Source organism: Hetaerina americana, unplaced genomic scaffold (assembly GCF_022747635.1).
Source record: "Hetaerina americana unplaced genomic scaffold, ioHetAmer1.1.p SCAF_7, whole genome shotgun sequence".
NCBI lineage: Eukaryota > Metazoa > Arthropoda > Insecta > Odonata > Calopterygidae > Hetaerina > Hetaerina americana.
In genome coordinates this window covers 30,773,876-30,790,434 of record NW_027287316.1, presented here as the reverse complement: position 1 = coordinate 30,790,434, position 16,559 = coordinate 30,773,876, and the positions used below count along the sequence as shown (strand labels likewise).

General features: G+C 39.4%; 1 protein-coding gene across 1 annotated transcript in view; it reads right to left on the bottom strand.

Moving 5' to 3' along the window:
* The window catches only part of LOC139696610 (salivary peroxidase/catechol oxidase-like), a 50,708-nt gene extending 41,032 nt beyond the window's left edge, over positions 1-9,676 (bottom strand). Inside the window, exon 1 of the mRNA XM_071595417.1 lies at positions 9,560-9,676. Within this exon, the coding sequence (XP_071451518.1) occupies positions 9,560-9,594 (35 nt within the window). The 5' untranslated portion in view covers positions 9,595-9,676. The remainder of the gene's footprint in view (positions 1-9,559) is intronic.
* Positions 9,677-16,559: the final 6,883 nt, after the last annotated feature.

Genomic DNA, 16,559 nt, shown 5'->3' with positions numbered 1-16,559 from the left:
GGCAATGCTGACGGTTTTCATGGATTACAACGGTGTAGTGCATCATGAATTTTTGCCAGAAGGCCAGACAGTAAACAAAGAGTATTATTTGGGCGTTATGAGACGTTTGCGTGAAGCAATTCGCCGAAAGAGACCAGAAATGTGGGCAGAAAACTCGTGGATTTTGCACCATGATAACGCACCGTCGCACAGTGCTATCATTATTCGTAATTTTTTGACGAAAAATGCAACAAATACCATCCAACAGCCACCGAATTCACCTGATTTGGCTCCCTGTGACTTCTTTCTGTTCAATCGAGTTAAAAAACCATTACGGGGAACGCGTTTTAGCAGCCGAGAGGAAGTAATGGAAAAATCGCAGGAAGCACTGATGGACATACCGAAAACCGACCGTAACTTTTGCAAATGTCAAGTTATGACACTAAGATTTAAAGGGAATATCAACAACAGATGTACCAATTTAACAAAAAAAACAGAACTCAAATCGGAACGATGGGAGCGCCACACGGTGGTTATTCCGGGAACTTTTTGATCAAGGTAGTATATATATATATATATAACCCGAAAGTCGGTTTGGTAGGTGATTGTAGAGTCCACCCAGCCCGGCGGCGTGTGAAATTCACACATCAGGGTAGGGGGGCCAGTATCTTCCTTGTGCTGGTTATGGTTATCCAGGAAGATCTGGTACCCGAAAAATCACAAGATTCCCGCTGCGACTAAGCGATACATGTCATGAGCTACTTAAATAATTCTTCCGATGTGCTATACGAGGGTAGTTAAAAAGGTTCTCGGAATCACCACCAGATATGAGCGCTAGGGCAACGAGATTCCCGCGCAGGAATAGTGAATCCTTTATGAGTAAACACGAAACGCGTCAGTGCTCAGGGAAGAGATCTGTGGTGCGGACGCCTCTTTGTTGTAGTAATTTGTGAAGATGGAAAAAATTGATATTCGAACAGTGATTAAATACTTCGTAAAGAGAGGTTTGAAAGCAAAGGAAATTCATAAAGACTTTGAAAACACTCTGGGGTACTCTTGCTCCTACATATTCAACTGTTGCCAAGGGGATAACTGAGTTAAAGGTTGGTAGAAACATCTTGGATGATGATCCATGTAGTTGTCGACTAAAATGTGTCACTACTCCAAAATTATTGCAGAAGTGCATAAAATGGTCACGGAGGATAGCCGACTGAAAGTGCCATTAATCGCTGAAGATTTAGAAATGTCATCTGAACGGGAATATCAAATTTATTAGTGGAATTGGATATTGAAAAATTATCTGCAATATGGGTGCCCCGACTATTGACGCAGGATCATAAACGCATCAGAATGGATATTACCGAACAATGTTTGACCCATTTTAAGAGCCACCAAGATTTTCTGCGCTGGTTTGTGACCACAGATGAAACTTGGGCCCAGTACTATAACCCGGAGACAAAACGGCAGTGAAAACATATTGCTTCACCTCCACCAAAGAAAACAAAGGTAATACGGTCGTCCGGAAAGGTGATAGCTTCAGTTTTCTGGCATGCGAAAGGGTTTCTGTTGATAGATTATCTTCCAACTTGTCAAACAATGACTATGTAGATAAACTACGCTAATCTCAAGGAACAACTGCAGCAAAATATACACGAAAAAAAGCCAGGTTTGGCCAGGAAGAAATCACCTTTCATCAAGACAAGGCATGGCCACACACAAGTGTCGTGCCAATGCAAAAATACGTGAACTAAGATACGAATTGTTGCCACACCTGCCTTATTCGCCTGGTTCGGCTCTACTAGATTTCCATCTCTTTCACAAGCTCCAAATTTTCCTTGGCTCAGTATTTTTGAAATACCCTTCCAACAAAGAACTTACAGTCGAGGTAGACGGGCATTTTGCAGGCTTGAAGGAATCTATTTTTCTAGATGGGATCAAGACATTGGAACATCGATGGAACAATTGCATTAGTGTACGGGGGGACTACATTGAAAAATAAAAAAAATCACTGAGGTAAGTCGCTTATTTCTCTTCTATTGCAAGGAATTTACTAATTACCCTCGTATTTCGCTGAACCAAAAGAATGAAATCCACTTTGTCATATCAAGCCTGTTGAAGTTATGAAATTATCAATGCAAATGGACGCAGGTATGCTCAGTATTTTTGAAATGCGCTTATCCCAAAAATAAAATGCCCACCGATTACCTTTTTCAAAAAAAATCTTATGTTGTTTGGCATTTTTAACAGCAGTGCTAAGGAACCCTCAATGCAGGACTGGAGTTTAGATGGCCCGAAAGAAAAATGAGGATGAAAACGAAGTATCAGGGAGAGCGCAGTGGGTAGAGGACTCGAGATTCACGGCACACGCGATGGCTTTCTAAACCAGAAACTGTCGGCTATTTGGGAACGGAGACATGACTGTATTTTAGAAGATTGATGAAATACGTACTTTTTGAAATTTATCGTCATTATGCTGTAATTTCATACTTTCTTGGATTCTGCCATCTATATAAAAAACATTTCCAGGCAACGTTCACTTCTTTGGTATCCAAGAATACGAATGATAAAATTTTTGAATAGTTTATTTACTAGATTTAAATAAATGAGGTTTTTCTAAAAGTTGTTGACGCAATTTTGTTTTTGCCTTTTCTAATAATATTTTGTTATATATTAATACCGTATACGTTTATATTTCAAGTATAGTAAGATCAATAAGGCAGTATGAAGTACGAAGTGATATGTTTTACATCGTGGTTCACGTATACTTTAATTAATTTGTATTTCTCATAGAAGTCCTTATACATGACCTTGGTTTACTTATACCTACTGAGGCTGTAATAGTAGCAGTAATTAAGGGAGGCGATCGATAGCAGAGGTCATTTACGCAATTGTGGATAAATGGGTGATTCGATAGGGGTAGAATGCTTCAGGAAATAGAGGAAGGATGGAGAGAAACCCAACTTCGGCATAAGCCTACTCTTAACAAGAGGCGCCTAGGGGTTAACAGGTAAGCGTCCCATCCAACGGACAGCGTACTTACTTTAAGTGCTCTCCACAGGGCACTTCAAGTAGGGATCGGGATACCGACGAATATTCCGGCCACCATCGGAATTCGGACCCGGACCCTCGGAGTGGAAAGTAAATAAATAAGACACAGCACCATCCCGATCCCCGTCATCACGAGGTGTAATGACTACAGAAAATTATGAACTTACTACATTTTTACATTTGGGCGTGGCGTTATTGGCAATAAATGATGGCATCGTATGCTGAAACCTAACTCGTTAGTACAGATTTTAATGTGGAAATACCAAGTGCATTCGTTCACCAGCTGCCCAAACTTTTGACTATGAAGTGGGAATGCTTAATCAATTTAGAATGTGTATTCGCGACTTTATACTTCAGTGAGAGATGTAGAACTCACCTACCTCGCGAATTTTGAAGAGGTGATGTGTATTCTTTTGTTGCCATGGTTATCGCTTTGGAAACTGGTTCGGTGGATTATGTAAATAAATTACGTTATAATGATCTCAACGGTCCATTTGAATATGAAAATATGAATATTCAGACCACTTTTAGGTTTCAACGGAAATGGCGGAGTATTTCAAACAGTGGTATATTTCTGGTGATAAAATCAGGATTGTTACTCTTGCCAATGCAAATAAAGAATCATAAAAATAAGTATAACAAAAAATGATTATAAGCGTTCTTAATAATACCAGCAGACAGATTGAAAGATGCCTGATACCATGATACTACCACAATTGTTTTAGGTTATTAGGATCAATTTAATGGTTACGCCATGGGTTTTACTTTTGTTACACTGTATGTAATTTTTATGACTATCTGCTTAAAACAATCCCTAGTAACTGAAAATGCCTCAATTTGGAGCAACTATGGGTACCGAACAACATTTAAAGTCAAAATATTCAAATAATTGACAGTTAGAAATCCCGAGGAGAATCCTATCAGTAGAGGCAAATTCGTCTGCATATAATAGGTCATAATAAGTGTCTGCAGGTTTTTTCCCCCAAGAAAAGGCTGCGATTTGATCGAATTCACGGCAACACTCTGTTACAAAACGCCATTCTGATTCATCAATGGCCCTTTTCCATTCCAAAGTAGGCCTAGAAGTAATGCCATATTGACGCTAAAAATGCTTATAGATGCGGCCGGTTCCTGCTAAAAGAATTCGCGAGAATTATCAAGCCAAGCGCAGCTCTCAAAGTGAAATAGGAGTGAAGAATGAGAGATTAAGTCTTGGCCTTCCAAATTAGCCAATTAGATACGCTATCCACTCTTGCTAACACACGTGAAGGCATAATACGGTGTCCAAAGAAACCCGGAAGTTAGCAATATTTATTGTCTTTGATAAGAGCAGCCGAAAACTTTGTAATTCCATAGCTATATAGTCCAACAAACACAGTGTATATAGGAACCCAAAATAGAGATAATTAATGATAGAAACTTAGGTTCCAGAGGAAGCTTTTCATTCCTTTTAAAACGGACCAAACCGAGGCTGTTAGGGAATTTTAAAGGCCATTGTTCTTCCGCGAATCGGAGATTGACGAATAATCCGATTTTCCAAAACCTTCGATCTTAGGAAGAAGCAAAGGAATCAAGATTAGCGTGCCTGTTCATCAGACTATTTTTTCCGAACATCTCCCGTAATAAACTTTCCTTGACCGAGGCGTAGGCATAACAAAAGGCGGGAAAAGAATAAGATAACAAGTGTCCCGGAAGTTTTTGAGGTACCTGCGTCAGGATTTGAACAGATCGGATCCCTTGACGCTAGTGATCGCTTACATGTAACTCTCAAGCCTGGTTGCCACCAAGCCTGCGATAACATATCGCGCCATGCGCATTGTCCTGCGCTGTTAAAATCGGGAGTTCACGAGCAAAGCGTTCTTAGCTTGTTGCGCACCCTGTTTCATGCGTAAAATATTCTTAATGCATATATTTTGCGCATGCGTATTCTTATGCGTAAATATTAAATTGTGCAGAGGCGCCCTCAGACGAATTCGAGTGAGTTATTGATGCAATTTCTGCCTTTAAATGCAATTGTGGAATTAATGTTACCCATGAAAATTAACTTTGGTGTAATTTTAAGAGCTTATTTAGAATTGGTAAATATTCTGCACGACTTCAGTTGTATTTACCCCCGAAAATATTGCTCCCCACTCCCTCCTGCGGTATGATTTTACTCTAATTTCATTTACTCAGTGTTAGTGAATACAAAAATAGGTGTGTTTAGACTAGTAGGGTGTGGGGGTGTTTAAGGCGGCGCTCTATGAGGTATTCTAGCTGTCATCAACACGAATGTCTTCCCGGCTTCGAACTGACGGAGTGTTGGCATCAACGGAAGAATATTAACCTCGACTCATTTTATATTTCTCTTGAACTTGCATGAATTGTAACAGAAGTGCGTTTTTGCGCCCGAACAAAATAAGGACTCGAAAAAAAATACGGCGCAACAATTGTGTCATTCGTGACGTGAGTGATTCAATTCGTCTTTATCAGTTCGCTCATCAATTGGCCATTAGATATTTATACAATAAAAGTTCAAGTTTATCAATAATATACCGATTCCTGGTTTAAAATAAATTAATTGCACCTACTTGGGTAAAAACTAACTTTATAAAAGTTAGCATCCCTGGGTGGAGGCTTATCGATTGTAAACGTATTTCCTTGTCTATTATTGATTCAAAAATCAGCACTGGTACATGCACGTTGCAAATTTGACCACATTGGTGTTAACTTGGCCACTGTGCCTGCCACAATGTGCAATTTACTTCGCACAATTTATCCTGAAAGCTCATAATGCTTTGATGAGTATCGAAATATGGGATGAAGTTAGTTAAAACGATTTAAAATAGGAAAATAAGCATGTTTATCGGACGTACTGTGATGCACAGCTTATTTACGAAGGCCAGTATTATGGTAAGGAGAGCTGGGTGATGGAAAATGAGTGATCGAGGAAGGGTGACGTAAAATGTGGCACAAAGTCTAACATCACTAAGGGAACTCCCGCAGAGTCATGGATGCCTAGTTCTTAGCCGCGTTCGACTGATTTTTATGGATACTAAAATGTTCTCGCAAATTTAAACTCGTATCCCTTCAAAGCACGGTAACACGTACAGTAATGTTTACCGGATCAGTGGAGGAATGACTCAAGTCTTCTGTTGAGAGGGAATGATTTAGAGGAAATTATTTTCGTCACAGATGGCAGTTGCACGATAGGAATGTATAACAAAATCATTCAAAGTTTATTAAGAAACTCTCTTCCTCACGTTCAACTTGACGATGAATCGCAAGGAAATAGGTCATCCTGCTATGGACAAAGCATAAAAAAGTTAATTATGTTATTTTCAGCATTGATTTTACCAAAAATTGGAGTCGAAAATTATTTTAATTCATTTCCTCAATTATATGGCCTAAAGACAAAAATGAAAATAAAAACGAAACTTGGCTTGTCTCTTTCGCATCTCGGTACTCATTCCGGGCTATTTGGAGAATTTGGAAAAAATATCTCGCCACATAAGCGTTTGACCCGTAGTCGTATGTGTGAGATACTTGTTGATTCTCCCCACTGATTTCTGGTTTCAAAATTTAATTGGATGACAAATTCCGAATATACTGGAATATTAAAGCATTGGAAAATATATGGCATAAGCGTCGTAGATGTAAATCGATTCCTTATACATTCGAGTGGTTCCCAACAACTCAATTAACTTTGTCAAAAAATGCTTTTACTTATTTCCAATAATATTTGAAACGAATTAAAACAATAATCACGGAAGTGGTCATGCAGAGCGAAATGGGACGAGGACATAAGTGTCACTAGGATTGGGAGACTTTAACAAATCGGTGGCGGTCGCAGAGCTGGCCATTCCTCTTGCACTCCTAATTCCGCCAATGAATGTTCTCTATTGGCGCTTTCAATATATTTGGGAAGAATAGCAAGGTGACAAAATAATTTGGGGAAGTCATCTCTTCAATGATAGGCGACATAGACTAAACATAAAAATATTTTGAACTTTTGCATTTGAAGCCTATGGAGCAGTTCAGTTGCTGCAATTATCCTATCACGACGTTATATTGCAAATATTGTACTCTTATGCCCTAAAAGCACAGATCAATTTTAATAGTATGCAACCTGCTAGTATTTGGTAGAAATTGTGGGTTATATAGAACTGTTTCGAAATTATTTTTGAGTGACTTGATAGTTATCGCTAGAGGTTGACGGGACTTCAAGCAGGGGTGGACTGACTGCGAAAATAGTTCCGGGAAATTATTTGAGAAACACTGTTATTTCAAATAGTTTATGCGAGAACGTCTCTGGTATTTCGGTCCTTCGTTAGACCGCCTACCGGGAAACTCCCGTATCCCGCCGGGCCAGTCCGCTCTTGCCCACGAGTAGGGCTCAGGGTTGCTACAATTTTAGTCAGAAATAAATGGAAAGGCTACACTTACGACTATAACAATCTCAAAGGAATAAGAATGAATCATGCGGGGTGCTTCCAGAGGGGGGGTCAACTGACAAGGAATTCATTTAAGGATTGAGGTGTAGAGTAAAAATTGAATAAAAGTTGCCAATCTTCGGGATCGTTTTGGTTAAGTAGACGAATGTATCATGAAAGATAGTCACGTGGAAAAGGTCTTTACTGGATCAGTTCACGTGTCTCTTATAGCATTAATATTTTAGTTTTAAGGTGCGATGACTGTTGAGACAATGCCACAACGTAAACTCATTCCAAGTAGATCGATCACGTGACAACTTAATATCTATGCCCATGGATGGATTTGAGCACAAAGCGTATGACTGTGATCAAGTATGGCTTATCCACCGTAGGTGAGTAGATCGCAAAATCGAATCACGTGTAAAAATTATCAATTTGTTGTAAAGGTTTTGTATTTTTTTATAGAATTGAAAAGTTGTAATTACATTCCACTGTTCCATTGTAGAAGACAAAAGTGAGTTGAGAAAAACTGAGGTTGCATTTTCTGACATATATATAGTTTTCAGCCTATTTGCCAACTGAATTTATATTCACTTCCTTCTTTTAAATCACTCGCACAAGTGAATGCTTGAGCATAAGTGATGACACTGCCCCGTTTACAGCTTCTTTATTGTAATATTTATGAAAACCGCAACAATAAATCTCTAATCCAGTCTTTTAGCACATCACGCCTTCGGTACGGCACGCCCAGGCCCGTGTTGGGAAAATCCGTGATAAATCAAGTTTTTTTTGTTACTGTAAAACCTCCGGGCGTAACCTTAAGGGCAATGCCATGCAGAGATTCGCATGCCGACGTATTCATAAAATTTGTTACCGAGTAGTTAGATGGAAACTAAATGCCCACAGACTGTATGAGTTCGTTTACTAATAACCACAGGTAATTTTGATTTGAGCTTACAGGATTTGAACCTGTATGTCTAGCCAGGCCAGGGTATGGTAGCTTTGTGGGTAATCAGCCAAGGATCCAGTTTCGATTCCTGGTGAGTTTGGACGCTCCCAGTTTAGCCCAAGTTGTATGAATTATTTAGGTAACACCTCCTTCGGAAAAGCGGCACAGGAAAATTAACTGCGTCCCCCCTCTCCTACCCCCGTGTGTGAATTACCCTCACTGTTGGGCTTACTACCCGGTGAGCTCTGCCCTCAACTATCGAACCAAAGTTCGGGTTGATAACTGTGGTTGTTGAACGAGAAAAAATTAATTGTTTTGATATTTTTGGTTGCGAGATAAGGTCTACCATGCCAGCAGATAAAGTCTGGAAGATCAAAATTTCGCAAGGCTTATCCTACGATTAATATCACTTGCAACAATGATATCTTGTCTCGGCTCAGAGAAGCTGAAGTATGCATGTAACTGGGTAATGGTATACATGTACATATATATATACTTAATTAACATTATCTGGTCAATCAGAAGGGCTAAAATTTCCATTCCATCAAACCCGATTGAAATTCACCCAGAAACGGTATCTAATCTATCTAAGAAACCAGTTCCAAATAAGGTGTGAAAGTACTAATGCTAAGCCATGTTGTAGATCGCGAAAGAGATCATCTCATTCCGGCAAGAAAATATCAAGCTTGCTAATGAACGTCGGCTAGACTTCGTTCTTGTAAATCTACCATGTCGTAACCAACACTTGTAGGATGACCACACCTTTTTTTACGAAGCCTAAAGTATAATTTTAATCGCCAGTCCAAAGGCCAAGGCTCTTACTTCTATTTATTCCATCTCCCGGACCAACCCATGTTGGACTGGATGGAGATTTGTAGCTATGGAAAAGATTCGGATAAAGCTTTCCCCGAAAACTTTATGGATATTTCTTTCTGTATGCTGATGGAGTATTTGGTGAAATTAATTAGCTTCGTTTAATTTAAAAATCCGTCCTAATGGCGGGATGGTACAGATTAGTTCGAACGAATCGATTAGCTTATGATTAACCCCCAGTGGAGTAGGCGACAGCTTCGGGAAATGTCTGCCTACGCCAACGGTTCAGAGGAACGGTGTTATTGGGGATATGGCATTCGACTTCGCCATGGGGGTGCGCGTTGAATGTGTCACTCACGCTCCGAGCGATGGCCGGGCCGCCCTGGTTCCCATCTCGCCGCTCTCCTGCCAGCCAAGCGCACGCGGGCCGACGCCGCTGCTCCCCCCCGGGGCACACTCTCACTCGACACACACGGAGAACACTAGAAACACACTCCGCGCTGTGGGAGAGGGTAAGGAAAACAAGGAACGAGAGACTCTTCGACCTCCTCACGGAGGAATACGATGCCTACTCGGCGGCCGCTTCGACCGCTCTGTCCGCAAGGCAGGGGACCTTCCACGCTCCATCCGACGAGTCTTCGCCCCTCCCCCTGTCGACCCGTCACTTCCCCCCCCTCTCTTACCATACCCTCCCTCTCACCGCATCTTCCCCGCCTAAACGCTATTCCACGACGCGACCTCTACCCCCCTACGGCGTATCTTCGCCATGCAATGCCGCGAATGCCGCCAATTCGTTCCCGCCAATTTTGTATTGCACTATCGTCTACGGGAATCGGGCTATTCTTCCAAGTCATTCCTGCGAAAGAGGCCACATCTTGCCATAAACTCCATCGCAGCGTTCCCACAAGACTGGGATAAAATGTAAACGTTGGAATGGTCAGGAATGATGGGATAATATTTCTATAAATGCTGAAAAGTCGGGTAACTTCTAAATGCCATGTTGGGATTATGATCAGTATCTAAAAAAATCATCACTGGTAAGATCTAAAAAGAAATCCCGTATTAATCCCATTATTCCGAAATTATATTTGGTCACAATGTGTAATGATAGTACGGACGATTCACATTTTCAGTTCGGTTGAATATACCTGTAGTCCGCAGAGTGTTTATCTTAAACACAAATTTTCACATAACGTGCATTTCTCCTATAAGTCTTTAAAAGGGGAGGCAAGGCAATATAATAAGGCATTTGAGCTCTGGGTGACGAAATATTGGGTCGGCCATGGGGGAGTGAGTACTAAGCGTTCTAATAGTTACAGTGAACGATTGAGCTTCGTACGACTTGGGCATGAAATCAGTCTTTACGGAAGATTTTAGCTTCTCTGCAGTGTGACTACGTCCCATTCTAGTTGCTCACAATACTTTGGTACTCATTGGTACGTTATCATTAAACCTTGGAAGGGATTCTCACTTCATGATGTGCCAGTTTTCTTTCAACAACTTAGTTTTAGCGATTTGGTTACTTTCTTTCAGCTAATTTATTATGCCTGATTTATTTTTAACTTCATCTGATCTCTACCATCTTCAAGGCTATTTGTTTTTCACAAATCTTAAACCCCTTCAATGCTTAGTCAAACATGTCCCATTGACCTATCTGCAGACTTTTCCCCGGAGGTCAATTCAGCAAGGCATTTTTCATTTCACAGGTTGTTTCACCGGAGGGGATCCGACCCAGCAGAAGAGTGCTTCCGGAGAATCCTATTTGCTCCTTTGAATAGAACACTGGCTTGGGAAACTCGGTGCACCATCACCGTCTCGCAATCGAGCTGGGGAATTCCGGCAGCCATCTAGCGAGCAGTACGGATCGCCGGAATGCTGTCGCCAGAAATGTAAGTCACTTCAATTTTTTAGTTATTGGATTTAAACATCCGTGATCATCCTTTTTTAAATTTTAGCCGTTCGTCCTTTCTTTTATGATTTATGAAGCAAAATTAGATTACCACATTTCTATTAATATTTGAGATACTTTTTCGAAGGATCAAACACTGCTAATCGTAGGGTTTAACATTTCATTTTAGTTTGTTTTCCCGAAGGTCGTAGTTTCGAATAACGAACATTTAATAGCGTACACGTTACGGGAGGTACATGGTAAACAAGTTGGCCCTGGAGTTCAGCTATGATAGTATCCTCCTTGGTTCAAATCCCGGATCGTGCCTTTGAGTAACACTCTCGAAAATCCTTGTTGTTTGATTTTCCGGTCACTAGAACTTCGTGGGAAACTGAACGGTGGTAATGGGAAAGGAACCCTTCCCCTCTACCTTGTATGTGTGATTTCACACGCCTCAAGGCTTAATTCGGGGTGAGCTACTCCCCCACGCATCAAAACCGACCTTCATCTTGATTAATTACTGTGATATTAATGACAGAGGTGTTTCTGAACAAGGATGGTATTAGGAGACTTTCCCACTAAGTATCGGAAGAATGGACAACTTTCATCACTTGGAGTGATTCAAAATTAACCTTAGTAATGGTCATCGTCGCATGGCTAGTTAGTAATGGTCGCCGAAGGGCTAAAATGTGATCTCCCGAGGTACTGGTAAATAAAATTCTTAACCTAAGTACCTACTTATATTTCTGTGCAACCTTGATGTACTATTCACATGTTACTAGGGTAAATGCAAATACATTAATCGTAATTATTCAGCCTGCTTTTACCGCAGTAGAGTAGGCTTTTGGATCCTTGAATTAGGGTAGCTTAGTAGGCCACTGGAGAAAGTGATAGGTGAAAGCTACCTTCTCTTTAGAACTTACTCATCTCGTAGAACTAATTCATTAGTGACTCATTATCTCTTTCGTAAAAATATTTTACCTGACGTCTGAAGCTCTGTCCGATATAAATCAGTTAGACAATTAGTCAGAAAGAAGCGTCTGTGAAGGAACAGGAATCTTATTTGATCGACAAGGCTAACTGTTATTAGCTTTGAGGGGTGTCGTTTCCACTTTCACGTAGCAGTAAGTATTAAGGGATGCGACCGACAGCTGAGGTCATTTGCTTTCACTCTAATGTCGAAGAGTGAAAATACAGTGGATGATGCCTATTTAGCATGAGGTATACGAGGATTCAGTCAAAGTTAAGTTTCTGTCTTATTGAAGTTTGGTATGCAGGATAGCGAATTTAATTGATTTGGATGATGGATATGCTTATATTTTCAAGGAAGAATTCCTTGAGCATTCAACCACTCGAAGGATTTATCAGCCAAATCTTTTGCACAGAGTGGGCGCCATATCGTTCAATATTTGTGATCCTTTCGATTGATTTAAGCGTCGGAACTGCTGCCAACATAACGGAAAAGTGTCGTAACGAAATTTACCCACCAAAATTTCCCTAAAGTGGTTTTTACCCCCGAGTTGGCAGCCTTGCCCTCCGATTCCCACCCGTCCTCCCCCGAGGCCGATAGTGATCTGTTTCCCATTGTTTCCCGGTGGCCATTCATTAACCCATACCCTCGAATTGCCTCTGAGCCCTCACGGTCTTGTTCCTTAACTCTTCCCCGCCCCTCTAACTAGAGTCATCGAAACTTCAGCCCGCCTTCTTTCCCCCCACCCTACGATATTCATTTACATGTGTTGTATGTGATTCAATCAGTAGTATGTGGCAGGGGGTGCAGGAGTCTACTGGTAAGAAGTGAGGACTCTAAATGCTGTTAAGGAATGGAATTGGGGGACCGCCGTTTGAGTTAATAAAATGCTTAATTTCTGGGGAAAACAGGACCGTGCTCGTATCAGTTTTACCATCTATGTACCTAACTAGGCACGTATAGTTTTGGGTCTGAAAATCAATATTTTTTTTCAAAAGTCTCAATAAAGCAGCCTATGAAATTATTCCTCTATTATTTTCTGTAGTGATGAATGTCGCCAGAGGTGCGACAGAAGTCTTCATAGCGCGCACGTCATCGTTATAAATGGAACAACATTGTAATTGATGTTACTAATCTATCGAGTTAGTTATATTTAAGTCATTAACGCACTATAGACGTTGTTCAAAGGAAAGCATAGCGTAATTCCTGGCGCTACCAGAGTAATTGGAACGTGTACACGACTTTAATGCCTAAAAAACATTTAGTATATCGATATTGCTTCTCGCTCCTTCCACCAAATATAAGACATTTCTTCATCGACTTGATTGGAATAAAATGTACCTAGGTGGTCGACAAATCGGGTTTAAGGACTCTCTTTGGGTAGGTTGGGCACTTATCCTAAGTACAGGCCAGGGAATGGTAATTATTTCTTGCATCTTCTCGACTGTAAAGGAAACCCACTCAGAAGTTATTCATTGTGCACTTTATTTGAATGTTAAGTTATAAAAATTATAGCTCTGCATGTTAGGCAAAATGTTATCAACTGTTACATTCCCTAACAGTGACATCAAAACGATTTAATTCATGTTAATGTGTGATGACATCTGTATCTCCGGAAATCATTTGTAATTCACTAATTTTCAGTAAAAAGTTTCTTAAGTATTTTCGTTGAAGTAAAAAAGTTACTAATCGAGTTCAAAATTATCTTGACGCCATCTACCGGCGGAAATTCATTATGAGTGCAGTGCTGAACGTTGTTGCAAAGGTGATATTATCTGAAGGTTTCGCAGTCATATATTTCTCACTCATCAAGTCAGTTCATGTGTAAATTTTCTTTTATTATTTGTGCATGGATAAATATTCCATTATTTCACTCAGTTTTTTAATAGAAGTAACTTGATCAATACATTTTTAGTTCTATTCGGCGAGTTTTTTTCTATATTTAGTGTAAATATTGATCTTGAGTAATGTAATTAATTAGCATGTGTCCAAAGTTACTATAATCGGTATTACCCGAGGTAGGAGAGTAAAAATTAATAAAATTATCACGACTGTTAATGTTGGAAAATTGCTGGAAACGCCCCTTCCGAATCAAGTTTTAGGTTCTCATCTGTAATTACTACGTCTTGTAAGTTTATGTTTAAATTTCTTTGAGCAGGAAATTCTAGAAAAACGAATTTCAATTAACGTTGAACATATAAGTAACGGTATGCATGTACCATATTCAAGGCGCACTGATTTGCGTACATCTTAGACTCTTACATTGCCCGCGCTCTTAATTGCGTTTTTCGTGATGCATGAATTCCAAATTTTGGCGATGATGAAAAAAAAACGACGGTATATATAAAAGGAGGAAGTTCGCTTAGTGGCGTGGGTGAAAGAAAATTTAGAGAAGTTTCTCTAAATTAATTGATTACTCGCCGAAATTTCTTATAAAAATGTACGAAAATTTAATCGCTGTCAGTAATTAATGTGCGAGGTCAAATTTAGTGCCAGGTTCCCCAAGTATATCCACTCAACCGTGAAATATAAAAGCTAGGAAGAAATCGTTCATCCTCCCTTATTATACAGGGAAAATTTAGAATGTACAGAATGTTAATTTTGATTCAAGTATAGCAGTAATGCATGTGGTCTATTTTCGTGTAAAAAGTAAGTTAAATAATTTAATTTACGTTTTCTGGATTTATCACCTGCCATTTGTTAAGTCAGATGAATATATTTTTAGTTAAATTGAGAATGCAAATGTATTCAATTATAAGCCTTTCGTCAGAATAATTCCATTCACGGTCTTTCTCGTTTCTACTGCATGTGATACACAGTTATCTAATTTTATATTTTGATCAAGTCACTTTATTTTAATTTAAATTGTAAAATTTAACATCAATGATAAAATGGGCGGGCCATTGAAACAGGTTTACAAATTACGTTCGTATTCGACCGGGAGATTTCAACGACCGTAAAACACTAACCCGATTCTTATTGGAGGACGTACAGAATCGGAAATCTTTTTTGTTCATTCGGAAGCAGCCTATAAGCCTTTGGCTTTATTTTCATTTGCCAGAGTAAATGAAAGAAACGAGTGCCCTATTTTTTCCGGCTTTACTTCTATGCCCTATATTCTCAAAATAAATCGAGCATTTTAGGTCATCGCACAGTTTCGGCTGGATAATCTGGGTCAAGAGATTGATGTTACGTACTCTCTTGGATGCACGAATGGAGAATTTTTCCGTGACTGATGGTCCACGGAGAAAAAAAAACTCTCTATAAGCCCCTCCGTTGGAAATTGAAGCATTTGCTAGCGTAGCATGACAACAAGAGACTTGTTTTTAAAATAAATGACACCCGTCAAACGTTCACGAAAGAAAAAAATGATACGTTGATCAAAGATACGATAGATACGGGGAAGTAATTTCTAATCCCCGGCGCTATGTCCGAAGTAATGATGGCAGATAAGTTGCAGATATTTTAAAGCATGACAGTCGAGCTGTAAAGATAACCCAGTTTTGAGTATTCAATGGTTTTTATAGATGCATATTTTTATTGAAATGGGTTCTGTAAACATGGTGGCAAAAAAGCATGGTGAAAAATAATCTAAATAAATAAACGTTTTATATCTCTGATAACAAGACCTAGTATGTTAATTAGGGACATAAATTGAAACAGTGTAGCTCATCAGTTAACTTAGTATAGGGTTTGGACCATAGTTTTCAACGAGAAGGATTGTTTCAGTTAAAAAGGAGAGCATTTTTAACTTTCCAATTTTCATTGTGGAACTTACCTAGTTCGGGATATTTTAAAATATATACTATTTAATGAAACGTATACAATTTAATTATTATTCCTCTTTAAACGACTTGATTTCCAATTAAATAGGTAGTCGGTTACTCAATTCAATGTGTCGGTTTTTAAAATATGGCCGATGCCTTTTGGCACCAATGTAATAAACCCAATCCTGTTTATTTTCCGGATATCAGAACTTTTTGGGAAACGGAAGGCGGTACACGCAAAGGACGTGGAGCTCTAAGCTGTGTGTACGAACTTTAAACGCAATCGAGCGTGCTGTCAGTTAATTGTTCAATCGTACAGCCCAAGCTCCGGACTGTGGTAACATCCCTTGTTCTTCGCAGAAGGGATTCAAAATCCTCAAAAAAATGAGGCTCATAAAAATACAGAGTAAGGTGTAATAAAAAGTTCTTTTTTAGGTGAAACTCTTCAGATGTTGAAACAATTGCAGGGAACCGTCTGAATGCACATTTTTTCATACGTATTGGAGTTCAATACTCAAATATGCAATGATTTAATTTTCTTAAGTTTTTACCGTTGAATGAAAGCAATGTTTTGACATTGCGAAAAAAAAATGTATGGCGACTCTTTTGCAGTGGTGTGTGTCTAGCAATGTGTTGGAATAATTGTTTGTATATTTTAAATATTGCTGGTGGATTGTTACCTAAACTTTTATCTTTTCTCTTATATCCGGTAGAAATTACATTTGAAATACAA